This window comes from Macaca fascicularis, chromosome 1 (genome assembly GCF_037993035.2).
Source record: "Macaca fascicularis isolate 582-1 chromosome 1, T2T-MFA8v1.1".
Lineage (NCBI taxonomy): Eukaryota > Metazoa > Chordata > Mammalia > Primates > Cercopithecidae > Macaca > Macaca fascicularis.
Window position 1 is genome coordinate 182,785,694 of NC_088375.1, and position 15,251 is coordinate 182,800,944.

The following is a 15,251-nucleotide window of genomic DNA, read 5'->3' on the forward strand; positions in this document are numbered from 1 at the left end:
TGGGCAACAGAGTGAGACCCTGTTTCAAACAAACCAACAAAATACTTTATTGCTAAAAGATGCTAACAGTCATCTGAGCCTTCAGTGAGTGTTAATCTTTTTGCTGGTGGAGGGTCTTGCCTTGATGTTCATGGGTGCTGACTGATCAGGTTGGTGGTTGCTGAAGACTGGGGTGACTGTGACAATTCCTGAAAATAGGACAACAGTGAAGTTTGCTGCATTGATTGATTCTTCTTTTCATGAAAAATTTCTCTGTTGCACAGTGATGCTGTTTGATAGCATTTTACCCATAGTAGAACTTCTTTAAAAATTTGAATCAGTCCTCTCAAACCTTGCTTCCGCTTTATCCAACTATGTATATGTCATATTCTAAATCCTTTGTTGTCATTTCAAGGATGTTCACAGCATCTTCACCAGAGTAGACTCCATCTCAAGAAACTATTTTCTTTGCTCATCTGTAAGAAGCAACTGCATCCATTCAAGTTTTATCGTGAGATTGCAGCAATTCAGTTACATCTTCAGGTCCCACTTCTAATCCTAGTTCTTCTGCTATTTCCACAAGATCTTAGATCTGCAATTACTTCATCCACTGATGTCTTGAACCCCACAAAGTCATCCATAATTCCAAAGTTTGGAATCAATTTATTTCAAACTGTTATTAATGTTGATATTTTTATCTCCTCCCATGAATCACAAATATTCTTAATGGTAGAATGGTGAATTATTTCCAGAAGGTTTTCAATTTACTTTGCCCAGGTCCAAATAAGCTTTGAAAGTCAAAATTACTCCTTGATCCATGGGCTGCAGAATGGATGTTGTGTTAGCAGGCATGAAGACATTAATCTCCTTGTATATTTCCATCAGAGATCTTGATGACCAGGCACATTGTCAATAAGCAGGAATATTATGAAAGGAATATTTTTTCCTGAGAGTAGGTTTCAACAACGGGCTTAAATTATTCAGTAAACCATATTGTAAACAGATGTGCTGTCATCCAGGCTTAGTTGTTCGATTTCCAGAGCACAAGCAGGGTAGATTTAGCATAATTTTGAAGGGCCCTTGGATTTTCAGAATGGTCAATTAGCATTGACTTCAAATTAAAGTCACCAGCTGCATTAACCCCTAACGAGAGAGGCAGCCAGTTCTTTAAATTTTGAAGCCAGGCATTGACTTCTCTCTAGCTATGAAAGTTCTAGATGGCATTTTCTTCCAATGCTATTTTGTCTACATTGAAAATCACTTATTTAATGTTGCTACCCTCATCAATGATCTTAGCAGGTGTTCTGGATAACCTTGCTGCAGCTTCTACCTCAGCACTTGCTGCTTCACCTTGCACTTTTAGGTTATGAAAATAGCTTATTTCCTTAAACCTCATGAACCAACCTCCGCTAGCTTCAGACTTTTCTTCTGCAGTTCCCTCACCTCTCTCAGCCTTCATAGAATTGAAGAGAATTAAGGCCTTGCTCTGAATTAGGCTTTGGCTTAAGGAAAGATTGTGACTGGTTTGATTCTGTCCAGAGACCACTAAAACTTTCTACATATTGCCAATAAGGTTGTTTTGCTTTCTTACCACTTATGTGTTCGCAAGAGTAGCATTTTTAATTTCCTTCAATAAATTTATATTTGCATTTGCAATTTGGCTAACGTTTGGTACAAGAGGCCTAGCTTTCAGCCCATCTCAGTTCTTGGCATGCCTTCCTCACTAAGCTTAACTATTTCTAGCTTTTGATTTAAAGCAAGAGATGTGTAATTCATCCTTTCACTTGAACACTTAGAGGCCATTGTGGTGGTATTATTATTATTATTTTGAGGTGGAGTCTTGCTCTGTCACCCAGGCTGGAGTGCAGTGGTGTGATCCTGACTCACTGCAGCCTCTGCCTCCTGGGTTCGAGTGATTCTCCTGCCTCAGCCTCCTGAGTAACTGGGATTACAGGCATCTGCCACCATGCCTGGCTAATTTTTGTATCTTTATTAGAGACAGGATTTCACCATGTTGGCCAGGCTGGTCTCAACCTCCTGACCTCAAGTGGTCCACCTGCCTCGGCCTCCCAAAAATGCTATGATCACAGGCGTGAGCCTCCACGCCCGGCCCATTGTAGGGTTATTAATTGGCCTAATTTTAATACTGTTGTGTCTCAAGGCATAGGGAGTCCTGAAGAGAGGGAGAGAGATGAAGGAATGGCTGGCTGGCGGAGCATTCAGAACACACACAACATTAAGTTCACTGCCTTAATATGGGTGTGGTTCATGGCACCCTAAAGCAATTACAATAGTAACATCAAAGATCACTGATCACAGATAAACATGACAGATATAATGATAATGAAAAGACTTGAAATATTGTTAGAAATACCAAAATGTGACACAGACATGAAGTGAGCACATACTGTTGGAAAAATAGCTCTGATAGACCTGCTTGAGATAGGGTCACCGCAAACATTCAATTTGTAAAAAATGCAATATCTGCAAAGTGTAATAAGTTGAAGTGCAATAAAATGAAGTATTGTTATTATTCCCACTTCATAGATGAAGAAACTAAGGCTCCAATAGGTAAGTTGCCCAAAGAGACGATTACACAAAAGCATGAATATCAGGAGACATTTTAGAAGCCATTTTAGAGGCTGTGTACTATAGTCACATAGTGAGTAAGTGGTAGAATCAGGATTCACACCCAGAAGCCTAACTCCGAAGATCATGGTCTTAACCTCAAGACTATATGGCCTTTTTGTTTAACAAACAGTGGTTGAATTGCTACTGTGTGCACAGCCCTGTGCTACATACTGGTAGTACAGAGATAAAACTGACTCCATGTCCAAACTCATTTATGGGGTATATACCAGAATTTCTAATTAGTTGGGATTCAGTTGAGTGACAAGACTCTTCTTTTGGAGAGCTTGGGCACGGGGCTAGGCTTCAGGCAGAGATGGAAGACTAGACATTCTCACAGAATAACAGGGCATAGTGTAGGTAGACTGAGGAGAGTTGAGGCCTGATGGCAGTGCAGGCACTCAGAAATCCTGCCTGGGCCTCTAGACCAGGAAGAGTGGCTTAATTCCAAATCCTGCAGGACAGGATTTAGGGACTGAACCTACAGATCAGTGGGCAGTCTCTTCTTTGGAATTGGCTCTGAGGAGCTCAGGAAGCAGAGGCAAGGGCATAGGAGGAGTGGATCAAATACTGCTTTGATGTTTCTTAATTACAAACACACAGAGCTTTGATGTGGATATGGCAGATATCTCTCAATAATGTCTAAGATTTCCAGTGTTAAATGTTCACTCACTCATTTATTCATTCACTCACTTATCCATTCATCTATTCATTTATCCTCCCACTCACTCATGAGCTGGAGAAAATATCTTCCAGAACTCATAGGGAGAACTGCTGTATGTGTTCAGAGGGAATACTTTATAAGCTGAGTCAGATGGAGAGTAAGATGCTCAAAGACCTTGCTCAGTGAAAAGGAGATGGTGATTTGTATGCTTTCCAAGGAGGGTGAGTATGTTAGATGCAGGTTTTGTTTTATGGAGTAAGGTTATGCCAGTCTGGGCCAGAGCTGAATTGCTGAGGACATGGAGAAGCCAAGACCTGACAGAAACAACTGCTATCTTTGTTTTTCTTCTCTTCATCGAATCTATCACCATTCCCTGTAATTTTACCTCTTAAATACCTCAATGAATCTGTTCTTACTCTATGCCTGTTGTTACCATTCTAGCTCAAATTCTTATTTAGTCTGACCTGTACTACTGCAAAGATCTTCTAACCAGCCTTCCTGCCTCCTATCTTTTCTCCTTCCAGTCCATCCTCTACACCATTGTTAGAGTGATCTTTCTAAATCTCAGATCTAATTATGTTAATCCCTTGGCTCAAAATCTTTGATCTTAAAAGATAAAGTCCATACCCCATAGCATAGTATTCAGACCTCTTTCTAGCTTCATCACCTACCTATGTCCCATCTCCCACCATTCCTTAAGTTCTTCAGGAGTACTCACTGTCAAAAACTCTCCCGTCTGCCAAAATACCACTCCTTTACTTTTCTGCTTGGAAAACTCTTCTTTAGAAAAGTTGTTCTCCTTATATTGCCAAATAAGCACATTTTCATGTGATGCTCCTGGGCTTGGTACAGATTCCACCCATAGGGATCATTATGCCTTCTACCATATAGTCCCAGTTTTCCTCCTGAGCATATGATAGTATGGCACTTCCTTACCCCTTGAAAGTTGGGTGTGGGTTTATGACTTTCTTTGGCCAATGAAATAGGAAAAGTGCAAGTTTTTAGAGCCAATACATGACTCACATACTTTCTTCCCCTCTGGTAGTTGCTCTGTCAGTCTTTATCCTGGAATAAAGATGACTAAAAGCAGAGCACCCAGCCAATCCTTAATGGATATGTAATAATAATAAAAAATAAAACCTTGTTGTTTAAGCTACTGAGATTTGAGATTGCTTGTTCCTGAAGAACCCAGTCTATCCTAACGGATATATTATCTCCTCTTTGACATCTTCCATGACTACCCCAAACCACCATGTTTCTACTTTACCTGAACTTGTGTGACTCATTTTTTTGTCTTTTGAGACAGTCTCGCTCTTTCACCCAGGCTGGAGTGCCGTGATGTCATCTCAGCTCCCTGCAACATCTGCCTCCCGGGTTCAAGTGATTCTCCTGCCTCAGCCTCCCAGGTAGCTGGGATTACAGGTGCACACCACTAAGGCTGGTTAACTTTTGTATTTTTAATAGAGATGGGAATTCACCATGTTGGCCAGGCTGGCCTCAAACTCCTGACCTCAAGTGATCTACCTACCTTGGCCTCCCAGAGTGCTGGGATTACAGGCGTGAGCCACCATGCCTGGCTAACTCATTTTTTAAAATATCTGGTGCTGATGACATATTACCTCATATTGCTAATTATCAATTTGCTGTTATATCTTAGCTACCTTCACAACTCTATTGAGGCTTCCTGAGGGTAGGTGTGGTGGTTGTTCCATGTTATTATCACACTAAGTATAGTTCATGGCTAAGGCAATATTTTGTAATGGGTGCAGGAGAGAGACAGATTAGTTCTGAATGAATCTTAGTTTCCTCACCTGTAAGATGAGAGTAACAGCATATATTCTCCAGGGTTTTCCAACATTTGTGTATAACAGGTGCAACCTATATAAAAATAATGGCATACTGAAATTATTTTTCTCATTATTTATTTTTATTATAACTATAGATGGCATTCAGTAGATGCTTGTGAATAAAGCAATCTTTCATTGATGGAGGTGTGGTGGTACCTGCATTAGACATGGAATCAGAAGTCCTGGATTTGGCTGGGCACGGTGGCTCATGCCTGTAATCCCAGCACTTTGGGAGATTGAGGCAGGAGGATCACTTGAGTTCAGGTGTTCCAGACCAGCCTGGACTACATAGTGAGACCTTGTCTCTACAAAAGTAAAAAAAATTAGCCAGGCAGGGTGGCACGTGCATTGTGGTCCTAGCTACTTGAGAGGCTGAGGTGGGAGGATCACTTGAGCTTGGGAATTTGACGCTGCAGTGAGCAGTGATCATGCACTCAGGACTGGATGACAGAGTGACACCCTGTCTCAAAACAAAAAACACTGGGTACAGTGGCAAGCGCCTGTAGTCCTAGCTATTCGGCAGGCTGAGGTGGGAGGATCACTTGAGCCTAGGAGTTCAAGGCTGTGGTGAGCTGTGATGATTACACCACTGCTCTCTAGCCTGAGTGACAGAGTGAGACCCTGTCTCTTTAAAAAAAAAAAAAAAAAAAAAAAAAAAGTCCCAGATTTAAGGCCTAGCTTTTTGTCACTAGCTTTGTGACCTTGACCTTGGGAAAGTCACTTGCCCTTTCTGCATTTTTTGCATTCTCAACTATAAAATGTAAATAATAATGACACCTACCTCACTGGAATCTCATAGAATTTAAATGAGATAATATATGAGGACATGTTTTATACATGCTTAAGCATCGCACATTGTAAAACTGTAATGATACAGAGAAGATTGGCTGGTCCCTCACATGAGGACTGTGTGGAAAATTTGGAGGCATCCCAGTTTGCTGTTGGTCTTGTCTTTGTTGCTTGCTTATGTGTTTGTCTTTCCAACTAGACTATGAACTACTTATGATTAAGAATTGTCTTCAAGTTATTTTTTGAAAAACTGTTTATTTCTTCTTATATAAGAGTAATACGTGCTCATCGTAGAGATAATAAAAATACATGAAGAAGTCTGGGCACAGTGGTTCACACCTGTAATCCTAGCACTTTGGGAGGCTGAGGTGGGTGGATTGCTTGAGCTCCAGAGTTTGAGACCAGCCTGGGCAACATGGTAAAATGTCGTCTGTACTAAAAATACAAAAAATAGCCGGGTATGGTGGTGTGCTACTCAGGAGGCTGAGGTGGGAGGATCGCTTGAGCCCAGGGGTTGGAGGTTGCAGTGAGCCAAGATTGCTCCACTGCATTCCAGCCTGGGTCACAGAGTGAGACCTTGTCTCAAAAAAAAAAAAAAAAAAAAAAAAAAATTACATGAAGAAAATTAAAATCTCAGTAATTCTTGTCTCTTATTCAAAGATAGTCTCTATTAACCTTTTGATGTGTTTCTTCTATTTTTTTCTGTGCACATATAGTTACAAAACTAATAGATCACACATACAAGTATTGTCTCATATCATTAAATATTCTTACATACATGAACTTACATAAAAATTCTTACATTTTAATCATTCTCCTGCTGTTGAATATATAAGTTGATGATATGTTTTCACTGTTAGATAAAGTTGTAACAAATGTGTTTTTGTGCATACGTATTTGTCTGATTTTCTATTTTTATAGGGAAATTTTTTCTAATTTTGTAGGAAAAATTCCCAGAAGGAATATTTATGGGTCAAAGAGTATGCACATTTTTAATGCTCTTAAGACTTCCCAGTTGATTCCCAGAAAGGCTAAACCAAGTTCCACTCCCACAAGCAAGATGTGAAGTTATATATTTCACTGCATGCTTATCAATAATGGGAATTATTAAAAATAAGGGGCTGGGCACAGTGGCACAAAACCTTAGTCCTAGCTATTTGGAGACTGAGGTGGGGGGATTGCTTGAGCCCAGAAATTCAAAATTGCAGTGAGCTATGATTGTGCCAGGGCACTCAGCCTGGGCAACAGAATAAGGCTTTGTCTTAAAAAAAAAAAAAAAAAAAAAAAAAAGAAACAAAAATAAGGTTAAAACTTTTTATGTAATAATTACCCACTCAACGTTTCTTCTGTGACTTACTTGTTCATGCCTCTTGTCCACTTTTCCATTAGGATTTTAATTATTCTTATTGAATTCTATGAGATTTTAAAAATCATTTTATTCTAGTCAACAAGCACAATACAAGACACATAATAGATGCTCCTTAAATATGCCTTGGGTTGGTCATGGTGGTTCACCCCTGTAATCCCAGCACTTTGGGAGGCCAAGGCGGGTGGATCACCTGAGGTTGGGAGTTCGAGACCTGCCTGACCAACATGAAGAAAGCCCGTCTCTACTAAAAATACAAAATTAGCTGGTCATGGTGGTGCATGGCTGTAATCCCAGGTACTCAGGAGGCTGAGGCAGGACAATCGCTTGAACCTAGGAGGCAGAGGTTGCAGTGAGCTGAGATCACACCATTGTACTTCAGCCTGGGCAACAACAGCGAAACTCTGTCTCAAAAAAAAAAAAAAAAAATGCCTTGGGTTATTAGTTAATTGTCTTGGGGACTTTTTAGGAACCAAAGCAGACTTTCTAAGAGATTGCTTCTTTTCTTTTCCTGCCCAGGACACAGCTGGGCAGGAGCGGTACCGGACCATCACGACAGCCTATTACCGTGGGGCCATGGGCTTCATTCTGATGTATGACATCACCAATGAAGAGTCCTTCAGTGCTGTCCAAGACTGGTATGAGACTCATATTCATTCATTAATTTAGCAAACTGTTCATTAAAACCTAACATGTGCTAGGTCCTGTATTGCGTGCTAGGGAAGCCCCGATGACCCAGATGAATCAGACATGGTTCCTGGCCTCAGGAGTTCACAGATGAGAGGGGAAGATAGATCCATAAGCAGGAATGAAAATATCATGTGATAGGCTGGGTGCAGTGGCTCACGCCTGTAATCCCAGCACTTTGGGAGGCCGAGGTGGCCAGAGCACCTGAGGTCAGGAGTTCGAGACAAGCCTGGCCAACATGGTGAAACCCCGTCTCTACTAAAAATACAAAAATTAGCCAGGTGTGGTGGCACGTGCCTGTAATCCCAGCTACTCAGGAGGCTAAGGTAGGAGAAATGCTTGAACCTGGGAGGCAGAGGTTGCAGTGAGTCAGGATCACACCACTGCACTCCAGCCTGGGCAACAGAATGAGACTGTCTAAAAAGAAAAAAGAAAAGAAAATGTGTGCTAGGTGCAGTGATGAAGCCAGTCATCAGAGCTGTGGGAACCCAGCAGAGGGCTCTCTGACCCAGTTTAGGGAGTCAGAGAAGGTGCCCTGAAGTTGCTGACACATATGCTGCATTTTGTAAGATGAACAGGAGTTAGCTCGAGGGACAAATGAATAAGGATGTTCCAGAAAACGAGTACAGATGTGCAAAGGTGAGAAGGTAGGTGTGAGTGTTGAAGGGCACAGGTCACGAAGGGTTTTGTGTGCTGCTATAAGGAGTTTGGATTCTGTCCCATAGATGATGACATATGAATTAGAAACCAACACGTTCAGATTTGTGTTTCAGGAAGATTACTGTAGCTCTAGTGGAGAGTGAATCCACATAGCACTTCTCTATAAAGTTTATCCCTGGGCTGAGCCGGGTGTCCAGGAGCACATACAGTCCAAGTTCATCAAGGCTCAATATACAATGGAAATTAGTACAGCACCCCACAGTTGCAACCTCTGAGCAACTTATAGCTTTCCTCCGGGGGCACGATTCCCAGGAGAAGGGAGCCTGAGGGGAAGGACACGTGAGAGGGAGGGCCAGGACCCAGTGTCCCTGCTCAGATGAGGATGGGGGAAGATGGGACATCTGTGCAGTGGCTGTCCTTCAGAATCAGAGAGGCCGAGCAGGCCAGGCACACAGCAGCAGAGCAGGCCAGGCACACAGCAGCAGGGCAGGCCAGTGCTGGGCTCATCTCCTGCTCCCTTTTGCCCAATAGTGACCCTTTGAGGATTTCGCTTCTCCCAGGGAGCAGTTGTCATAATTGTGTGAAGCTGTGCTGGCTTCACATACACAGCTTGAGCTGAGAGTGACCTTGTGGGCTGCCTGCTACACTCCCCTGTTCTGACCAGCAGTTCAGGGTGTCATCAGCATGTCTGTCATTCCTGGAGGTCTGTGTTCTTTTCTGCCTCTTGGTTATCCTCTTCTTCCTCGTTTCTGCCCCTTCCTTTTTAATAACTCTTTCTTCCCTCTACCTTGGGTTTTTCTCCTCTCCTTCCTCTGTTCTCTTCCCCTTTCCTTTACTCTCTCCACTCATCATTTTCTTCCCTTCCTCCCCTCTCCCTGCTCCTCTTCTTCTCTCTCATCACATCTCCCCTGAAGTGTCTCCGCACTGCCCATTTCCCTGTTGGCCTTGACCCCCTTCCCTTCCTCCCTCAGTCTCTGTTCATTCTGCCTCAGGAACACAGTGACTTTAACACCTGGTGATGATTCCTCCAAGAATAACCTGAGTTTGTTGCTAATCTGGGAGCTGAGAGGAAATGGGGTGGGAGGAGGGAGGAAGATGAAAGAAAGAGTAGCGCCAGGTGTGGTGGCTCACGCCTGTAATCCCAGCACTTTGGGAGGCTGAGGCAGGCAGATCACGAGGTCAGGAGATCGAGACCATCCTGACTAACATGGTGAAACCCCGTCTCTACTAAAATACAAAAAAAGTAGATGGGCGTGGTGGTGGGCGCCTGTAGTCTCAGCTGCTCGGGAGGCTGAGGCAGGGGAGTGGCGTGAACCCAGGAGGCGGAGCTTGCAGTGAGCCGAGATCACACCACTGCACTCCAGCCTGGGTGACAGAGCGAGACTCCGTCTCAAGAAAAAAAAAAGAGTAGCATGGGAAATAAGGAGAGCTGGACCAAGTTACCTGTCTTGAGTCTGAAGACTGAGTGTCTATCTCTCCCAAGCCCCGGCATTTGAGTTTTGTCTGTGGGTAACTTGGTCTCAGCCTCACCCCTACCTGCCATCCAAGCCCCAGTGCCCAGAATGGGGCCTGGTTTCTTGTGGGCCCACAAGAAGTGGTGGTTGAGTGAATTCCATCCTTTGGGGGAATGGCTTCTCACCATAAGTGAGAAGGTTGGTGGTAAGATCAGCTTTAAGAACAGGGTCAGTAATAGGTTCAGGTTGCAGTTAGGGTTGAGTTGGATTGTCAGTGTCAGGGTAGAGTCAGATTCAAGATCTGCTTCAGGACTAACCATTCACTGGCTCGTTCATTTATCAAACATTCACTGACACCTTCTCTACTCTGTGTTCTGTGCTGGGTATTGGCATCCCAAAGATGAATAAGCCGGTCCTTGCCCTCAGGGAGAGATAGAAATTCAGCCAAATATAATAGGTGCCATGGTAAATGTGCAGGAGACCAAAAGAGGAAGTAATCACTTCTAACTGATGGGGTCTTTGGGGAATGTTAGGCTCATCTCCACAAAAAGATGTCTCCATAATATAAGAGAGTCCTTTTTTATTTCCTCTTAAAATTTTGTTTTTAATTATAGAAGTAATACATGCTCACTTTCAATAATGTGAAAAGTACAGAAATTTGAAAAGTTTTTTTTTTTTTTTGAGACGGAGTCTCACTCTGTCACCCAGGCTGGAGTGTAGTGACGCCATCTTGGCTCACCGCAAGCTCCGCCTCCCAGGTTCACGCCATTCTCCTGCCTCAGCCTCCTGAGTAGCTGGAACTACAAACACCCGCCACCATGCCTGGCTAATTTTTTTTTAAATTTTTAGTGGAGATGGGGTTTCACCATGTTAGCCAGGATGGTCTCAATCTCCTGACCTCGTGATCCACCCACCTCTGCCTCCCAAAGTGCTGGGATTACAGTTGTGAGCCACCATGCCTGGCCGAAAAGTATTTTTTAAAAGTCTTATAATCATCTTATGTGAAGGTAAACACTGCTGACATTTTGGTTTCTGCAAATAATCATAATCCAAGGCTTCAGGGAAGGTTTGTGAATCACATAGGAGGAGGTGGAGGCTAAGTGGATCTAGGGGAAGCTTGAAGAGGTTCCCCTAGATCCACTTAGTTGTGGGATCAGCACTGGGCCCAGTTGTAGGATCAGCACTGGGCCCTGGAGGATGAGTTAGTTGTGGGGAAGGAATTCTCAGTGTAGGCAAAGGCACAAGCCATGGAAGAGCTTTCGGGGAATGAGTGAAAAGGTTGGGAGGCAGGAGAATGGGTAATGAGGCTGGAGAGGCACAGCATGAATGGTCTTGAACTAAGGAATCTGGACTTGATCACATAGCTAGCTGGGGGCCAGAGAAGGCTTTTAAGAAAGGATACATTGTGATCAAATACCTGTTTTAGAAAGAGCTCTCTGCCCAGTGAGGAGAGGGATGGCCAGATATGGTAGAGGTGGACTTCAAAGAGATGGATGAAGTTTGCAGCTAGGGCTTAGGAGTCAGCATCTGTGACAGTCAGCAGGGACAGGTATCTGTCTGTCCTCAGCTGAATTAATTGGCAGTAACTTGGGTGTTGCTAGTCCTGTCATAGAGAAACCATTTCTTCACACTTTGCAGTTTTCTTTTTGTCATAGGAGGGTATGTGTCTTGGTCGGTTTGGGCTGCTACAACAAAAATGCTATAGACTTGGTGGCTTAAATGACAGACATTTCTTTCTCACAGTTCTGGAGTTAGGAAGTCCAAGATCAAGGCTTCAGCAGCTCCAGTATCCGGAGACAGCCATCTTCTTGTTGTATCCTCCCATGGCCAAGAGAGAAAGAGGGCTCTAGCCTCTTTCTCCTCTTGTATGGACACATTTATGAGGACTCTAGCCTCATTGACATAATTACATCCCAAAGACTCCACATCCAAATACCATTACATTGGGGATTAGGCTTCAACATATAAATCTGGAGGTAGGGACACAGACATTCAGTCTAGAGGAATATGATTAACATATCTCTTTCTATCTCATTTTAGGGCTACTCAGATCAAGACCTACTCCTGGGACAATGCACAAGTTATTCTGGTGGGGAACAAGTGTGACATGGAGGAAGAGAGGGTTGTTCCCACTGAGAAGGGCCGGCTCCTCGCAGAGCAGCTTGGTATGTACATGACACGTGTGTGCACGTGCGCAGGTGTACACATGCTCATGAGAGTGGGGTAAACAGGGCACGAGTGTGTTTGTATTTATGACATTAGTGTTGTGGTTGTGAATTATGTACCTATGTGATCTGTGCATGTTGTTTTATATTTGTATGATGTACATATGGGCTTTGTGCTGTGAGTTTTAGATAATTCATCATTTTTGATATGTATATATTTTGTTATATGGAATATGTAAATACATTTTAAATTTATAAACTCTTTTTTTTACTAGTTCCTTCCACAAAGGACTTGAGATGTCTTATAAAAATTGTCACAGTACAATAAAAATAAATAAGTGAGAAAATTGGAGCAAAGGGAAAGCAAGGGTGAGGGAAAAATAAGAGGAAGCTAGGGTAAGTATTAAGTTCTTGGACACCTGCAAGAGTTGGGCCAAAATGTTGCCTTTGAGCTTCCTGGCAACCATTGCCAAGAGGAAAACATAACCAGTTATATGGTTTAGAGTGTCCTAGTATAAAAACAAACCCGTTATTCCAGAGAAGCGCTCCTCTTCATCATCAACTGTAGAGCAGACTCTGTATGCTGAATGTGACCATGTCCTGAATATCAAACATCCTTCCAGCACTGAGTATTTATATGCTGTTCTTACAGTTTATTTCAATGCAAACTCATGCTTCTCACCAAAACACAATTCACAACAAAAGGAACTGTATGAAGGAACAAAATTATGTGGTTTGGGTATGTAGCTCATCAATGTCCTGACTTTTTCCAAGGTTAAAATATTTTGATCCTTGTGCTCCTTTGAGGCCTAGGTGCCCAGACCTGTCTCAGTGGCCCCAAAGCGGAACTCTACCTACCTTTGCTTTTATTTTATGTATTGGGGTCCGGGGTAAGGTTGCCTTACAAAAAGAGTTCCATGCCTGTAGGTTTGAAAGTTTGAAATCTCCCTCTAGAATAGATGTACTGCTTAGCTTTTAGCCAGTCTCCCTAAGTATATCTCACATCCTAAGTGTTGTAAGTATTGAGGAGTGGAGAGTTTAAAGTCTCTGATAGTTTCTGAAGAACAGATATGTGGGCTTATAGATGGGTAATCTGTATAAAATACAAGTGTGAATTGTGTGTTTTATATATTTGTATTATGTGTATTATGAGTATGTGTGTATGTGTGTGTCGTATACTTTATTCTCCCCAAGGTGGCCTGTAAACTGTAGCAAACTATAAGTGCTTAATAAACAGGGAGGTTGGGTCATCTTGGGCCTTGCTGTTTCTACACTATTGTAGAGGTTCTTGGAGTCCAGAAAGTGCCTCCATGTGGTCCATAGAACAATAAGCAAGTGATGAAGCCCACACCTCGAGAACTTCAGACAGTCCCTTTAGGCTTTCAACCTGCAGCCTCCCTGGAGGCTCCCAGCACTCTCCCTGGACTGACTATATTTCATCTGCTTGGAATGCTCTCTTCTACTCCCCATCTTCTACCCTCATCCAGCTGCTGAGCCCCCACTCAGCTTTCAAAACAGCTCGCACTTCACATCTTCTATGAAACCTTTCCTAGCCCCCAGCCAGAGCTCTTTATTTGTTCCCTCACTTAATGCACCCCACACATAGAAGAGTCACAGTACCCATCATACTTGGATGCACTCATTTACTTGTCTGTCTCCTGAAAGCTCCTTGCAGACAGGAAATGAATCTTGTTTGTCTTTGTGCCTACTGTGCCTAGCATACGGCCAGACACGGAGGATGCAAAAATATGTTTTGAGTAAGTTTATGATGTTAAGTATTTGGGTTCATTATTTTATTGTCCAGTGAAGACTTCCTGCGTGCCTACTCTGTTCTAGGCCCTGAGCTGTGAAATAGGCAACATTCCCTGGTCTGAAGAAGCTCGATCCAGTGAGAGAGCCCACAGTAACAGTCATAGTCCAAGTGGTCAGGGCTGTGACCTGTATGAAGGAACAAAATTATGTGGTTTGGGTATGTAGCTCATCAATGTCCTGACTTTTTCCAAGGTTAAAATATTTTGATCCTTGTGCTCCTTTGAGGCCTAGGTGCCCAGACCTGTCAGACACGGAGGATGTTGGGGGAGCATAGAGGAGGAACCTGATTCTCCTGGGGTCAGAGAACATGATGCCCAAGCGGAGTCTTGAAGATAAGTAGGACCAGTCAAGTGAAGAGGAGAGTTAAGGGTATTCCAGGCAGGGGCATAACCCTGGCAGAGGCAAGGAACAGCCTTGTGGCATCAGGGAACCATAAATCACTGGATGGTGTGAGTCTGGAGTAGTGTTGCCCAAAGAGGGGACTCGTGCCACTGGAATTGTGCAGGATGATTTTCTGTATTTATTTTCTAATACATATTTGGATATGTATTAGAAAAAAATATACCAGCTTGCCAAGCCCTTCTCACTAAGATTTTTTTTTTTTTTTTTTTGAGATGGAGTTTCACTCTTGTCGCCCAGGTTGGAGTGCAGTGGGGCGATCTCAGCTCACTGCAATCTCTGCCTCCGGGGTTCAAGCGATTCTCCTGCCTCAGCCTCCTGAGTAGCTGGGATTACAGGCACTCACCACCATGCCTGGCTAATTTTTTGTATTTTCAGTAGAGACAGGGTTTCATCATGTTGGCCAGGCTGGTCTCAGACTCCTGACTCCAGATGATCCACCCACCTGGGCCTCCTAAAGTGCTGGGATTATAGGCATGAGCTACCACACATGGCCATTCTAAGATTTTTTTAAAGGTGAATTGATTAAACACTTATTAGGTGCTTACCTTGTGTCAGGCACTATTTATTCTAAGTGTTTTAAAGTATTACGCATCTAATTTAATCCCCCTAAAACCCTCCAAGATATGTTCTTTCCTTATCTCCACATTTTGTGTGTGTGTGTGTGTGTATGTGTGTGTGTTTAACAGATGAGAAAAGTGAGGCACAGAGAAGTTGTGTAACTTGCCAAAGTCACACAGCTAGTAAGAGCGTAGAACCAGTATTTCAACCCACACGGTAGTCTGGCTCCCAGAGCCTGTG

The 15,251-nt window shown here is 43.1% G+C and overlaps 1 protein-coding gene across 1 annotated transcript in view; it reads left to right on the top strand.

The window, feature by feature from the left end:
* The window catches only part of RAB3B (RAB3B, member RAS oncogene family), a 76,991-nt gene that overhangs the window by 46,913 nt on the left and 14,827 nt on the right, over positions 1-15,251 (top strand). Inside the window, exons 3-4 of the mRNA XM_005543380.5 lie at positions 7,793-7,911; positions 12,115-12,239. Of these exons, the coding sequence (XP_005543437.2) occupies positions 7,793-7,911; positions 12,115-12,239 (244 nt within the window). The remainder of the gene's footprint in view (positions 1-7,792; positions 7,912-12,114; positions 12,240-15,251) is intronic.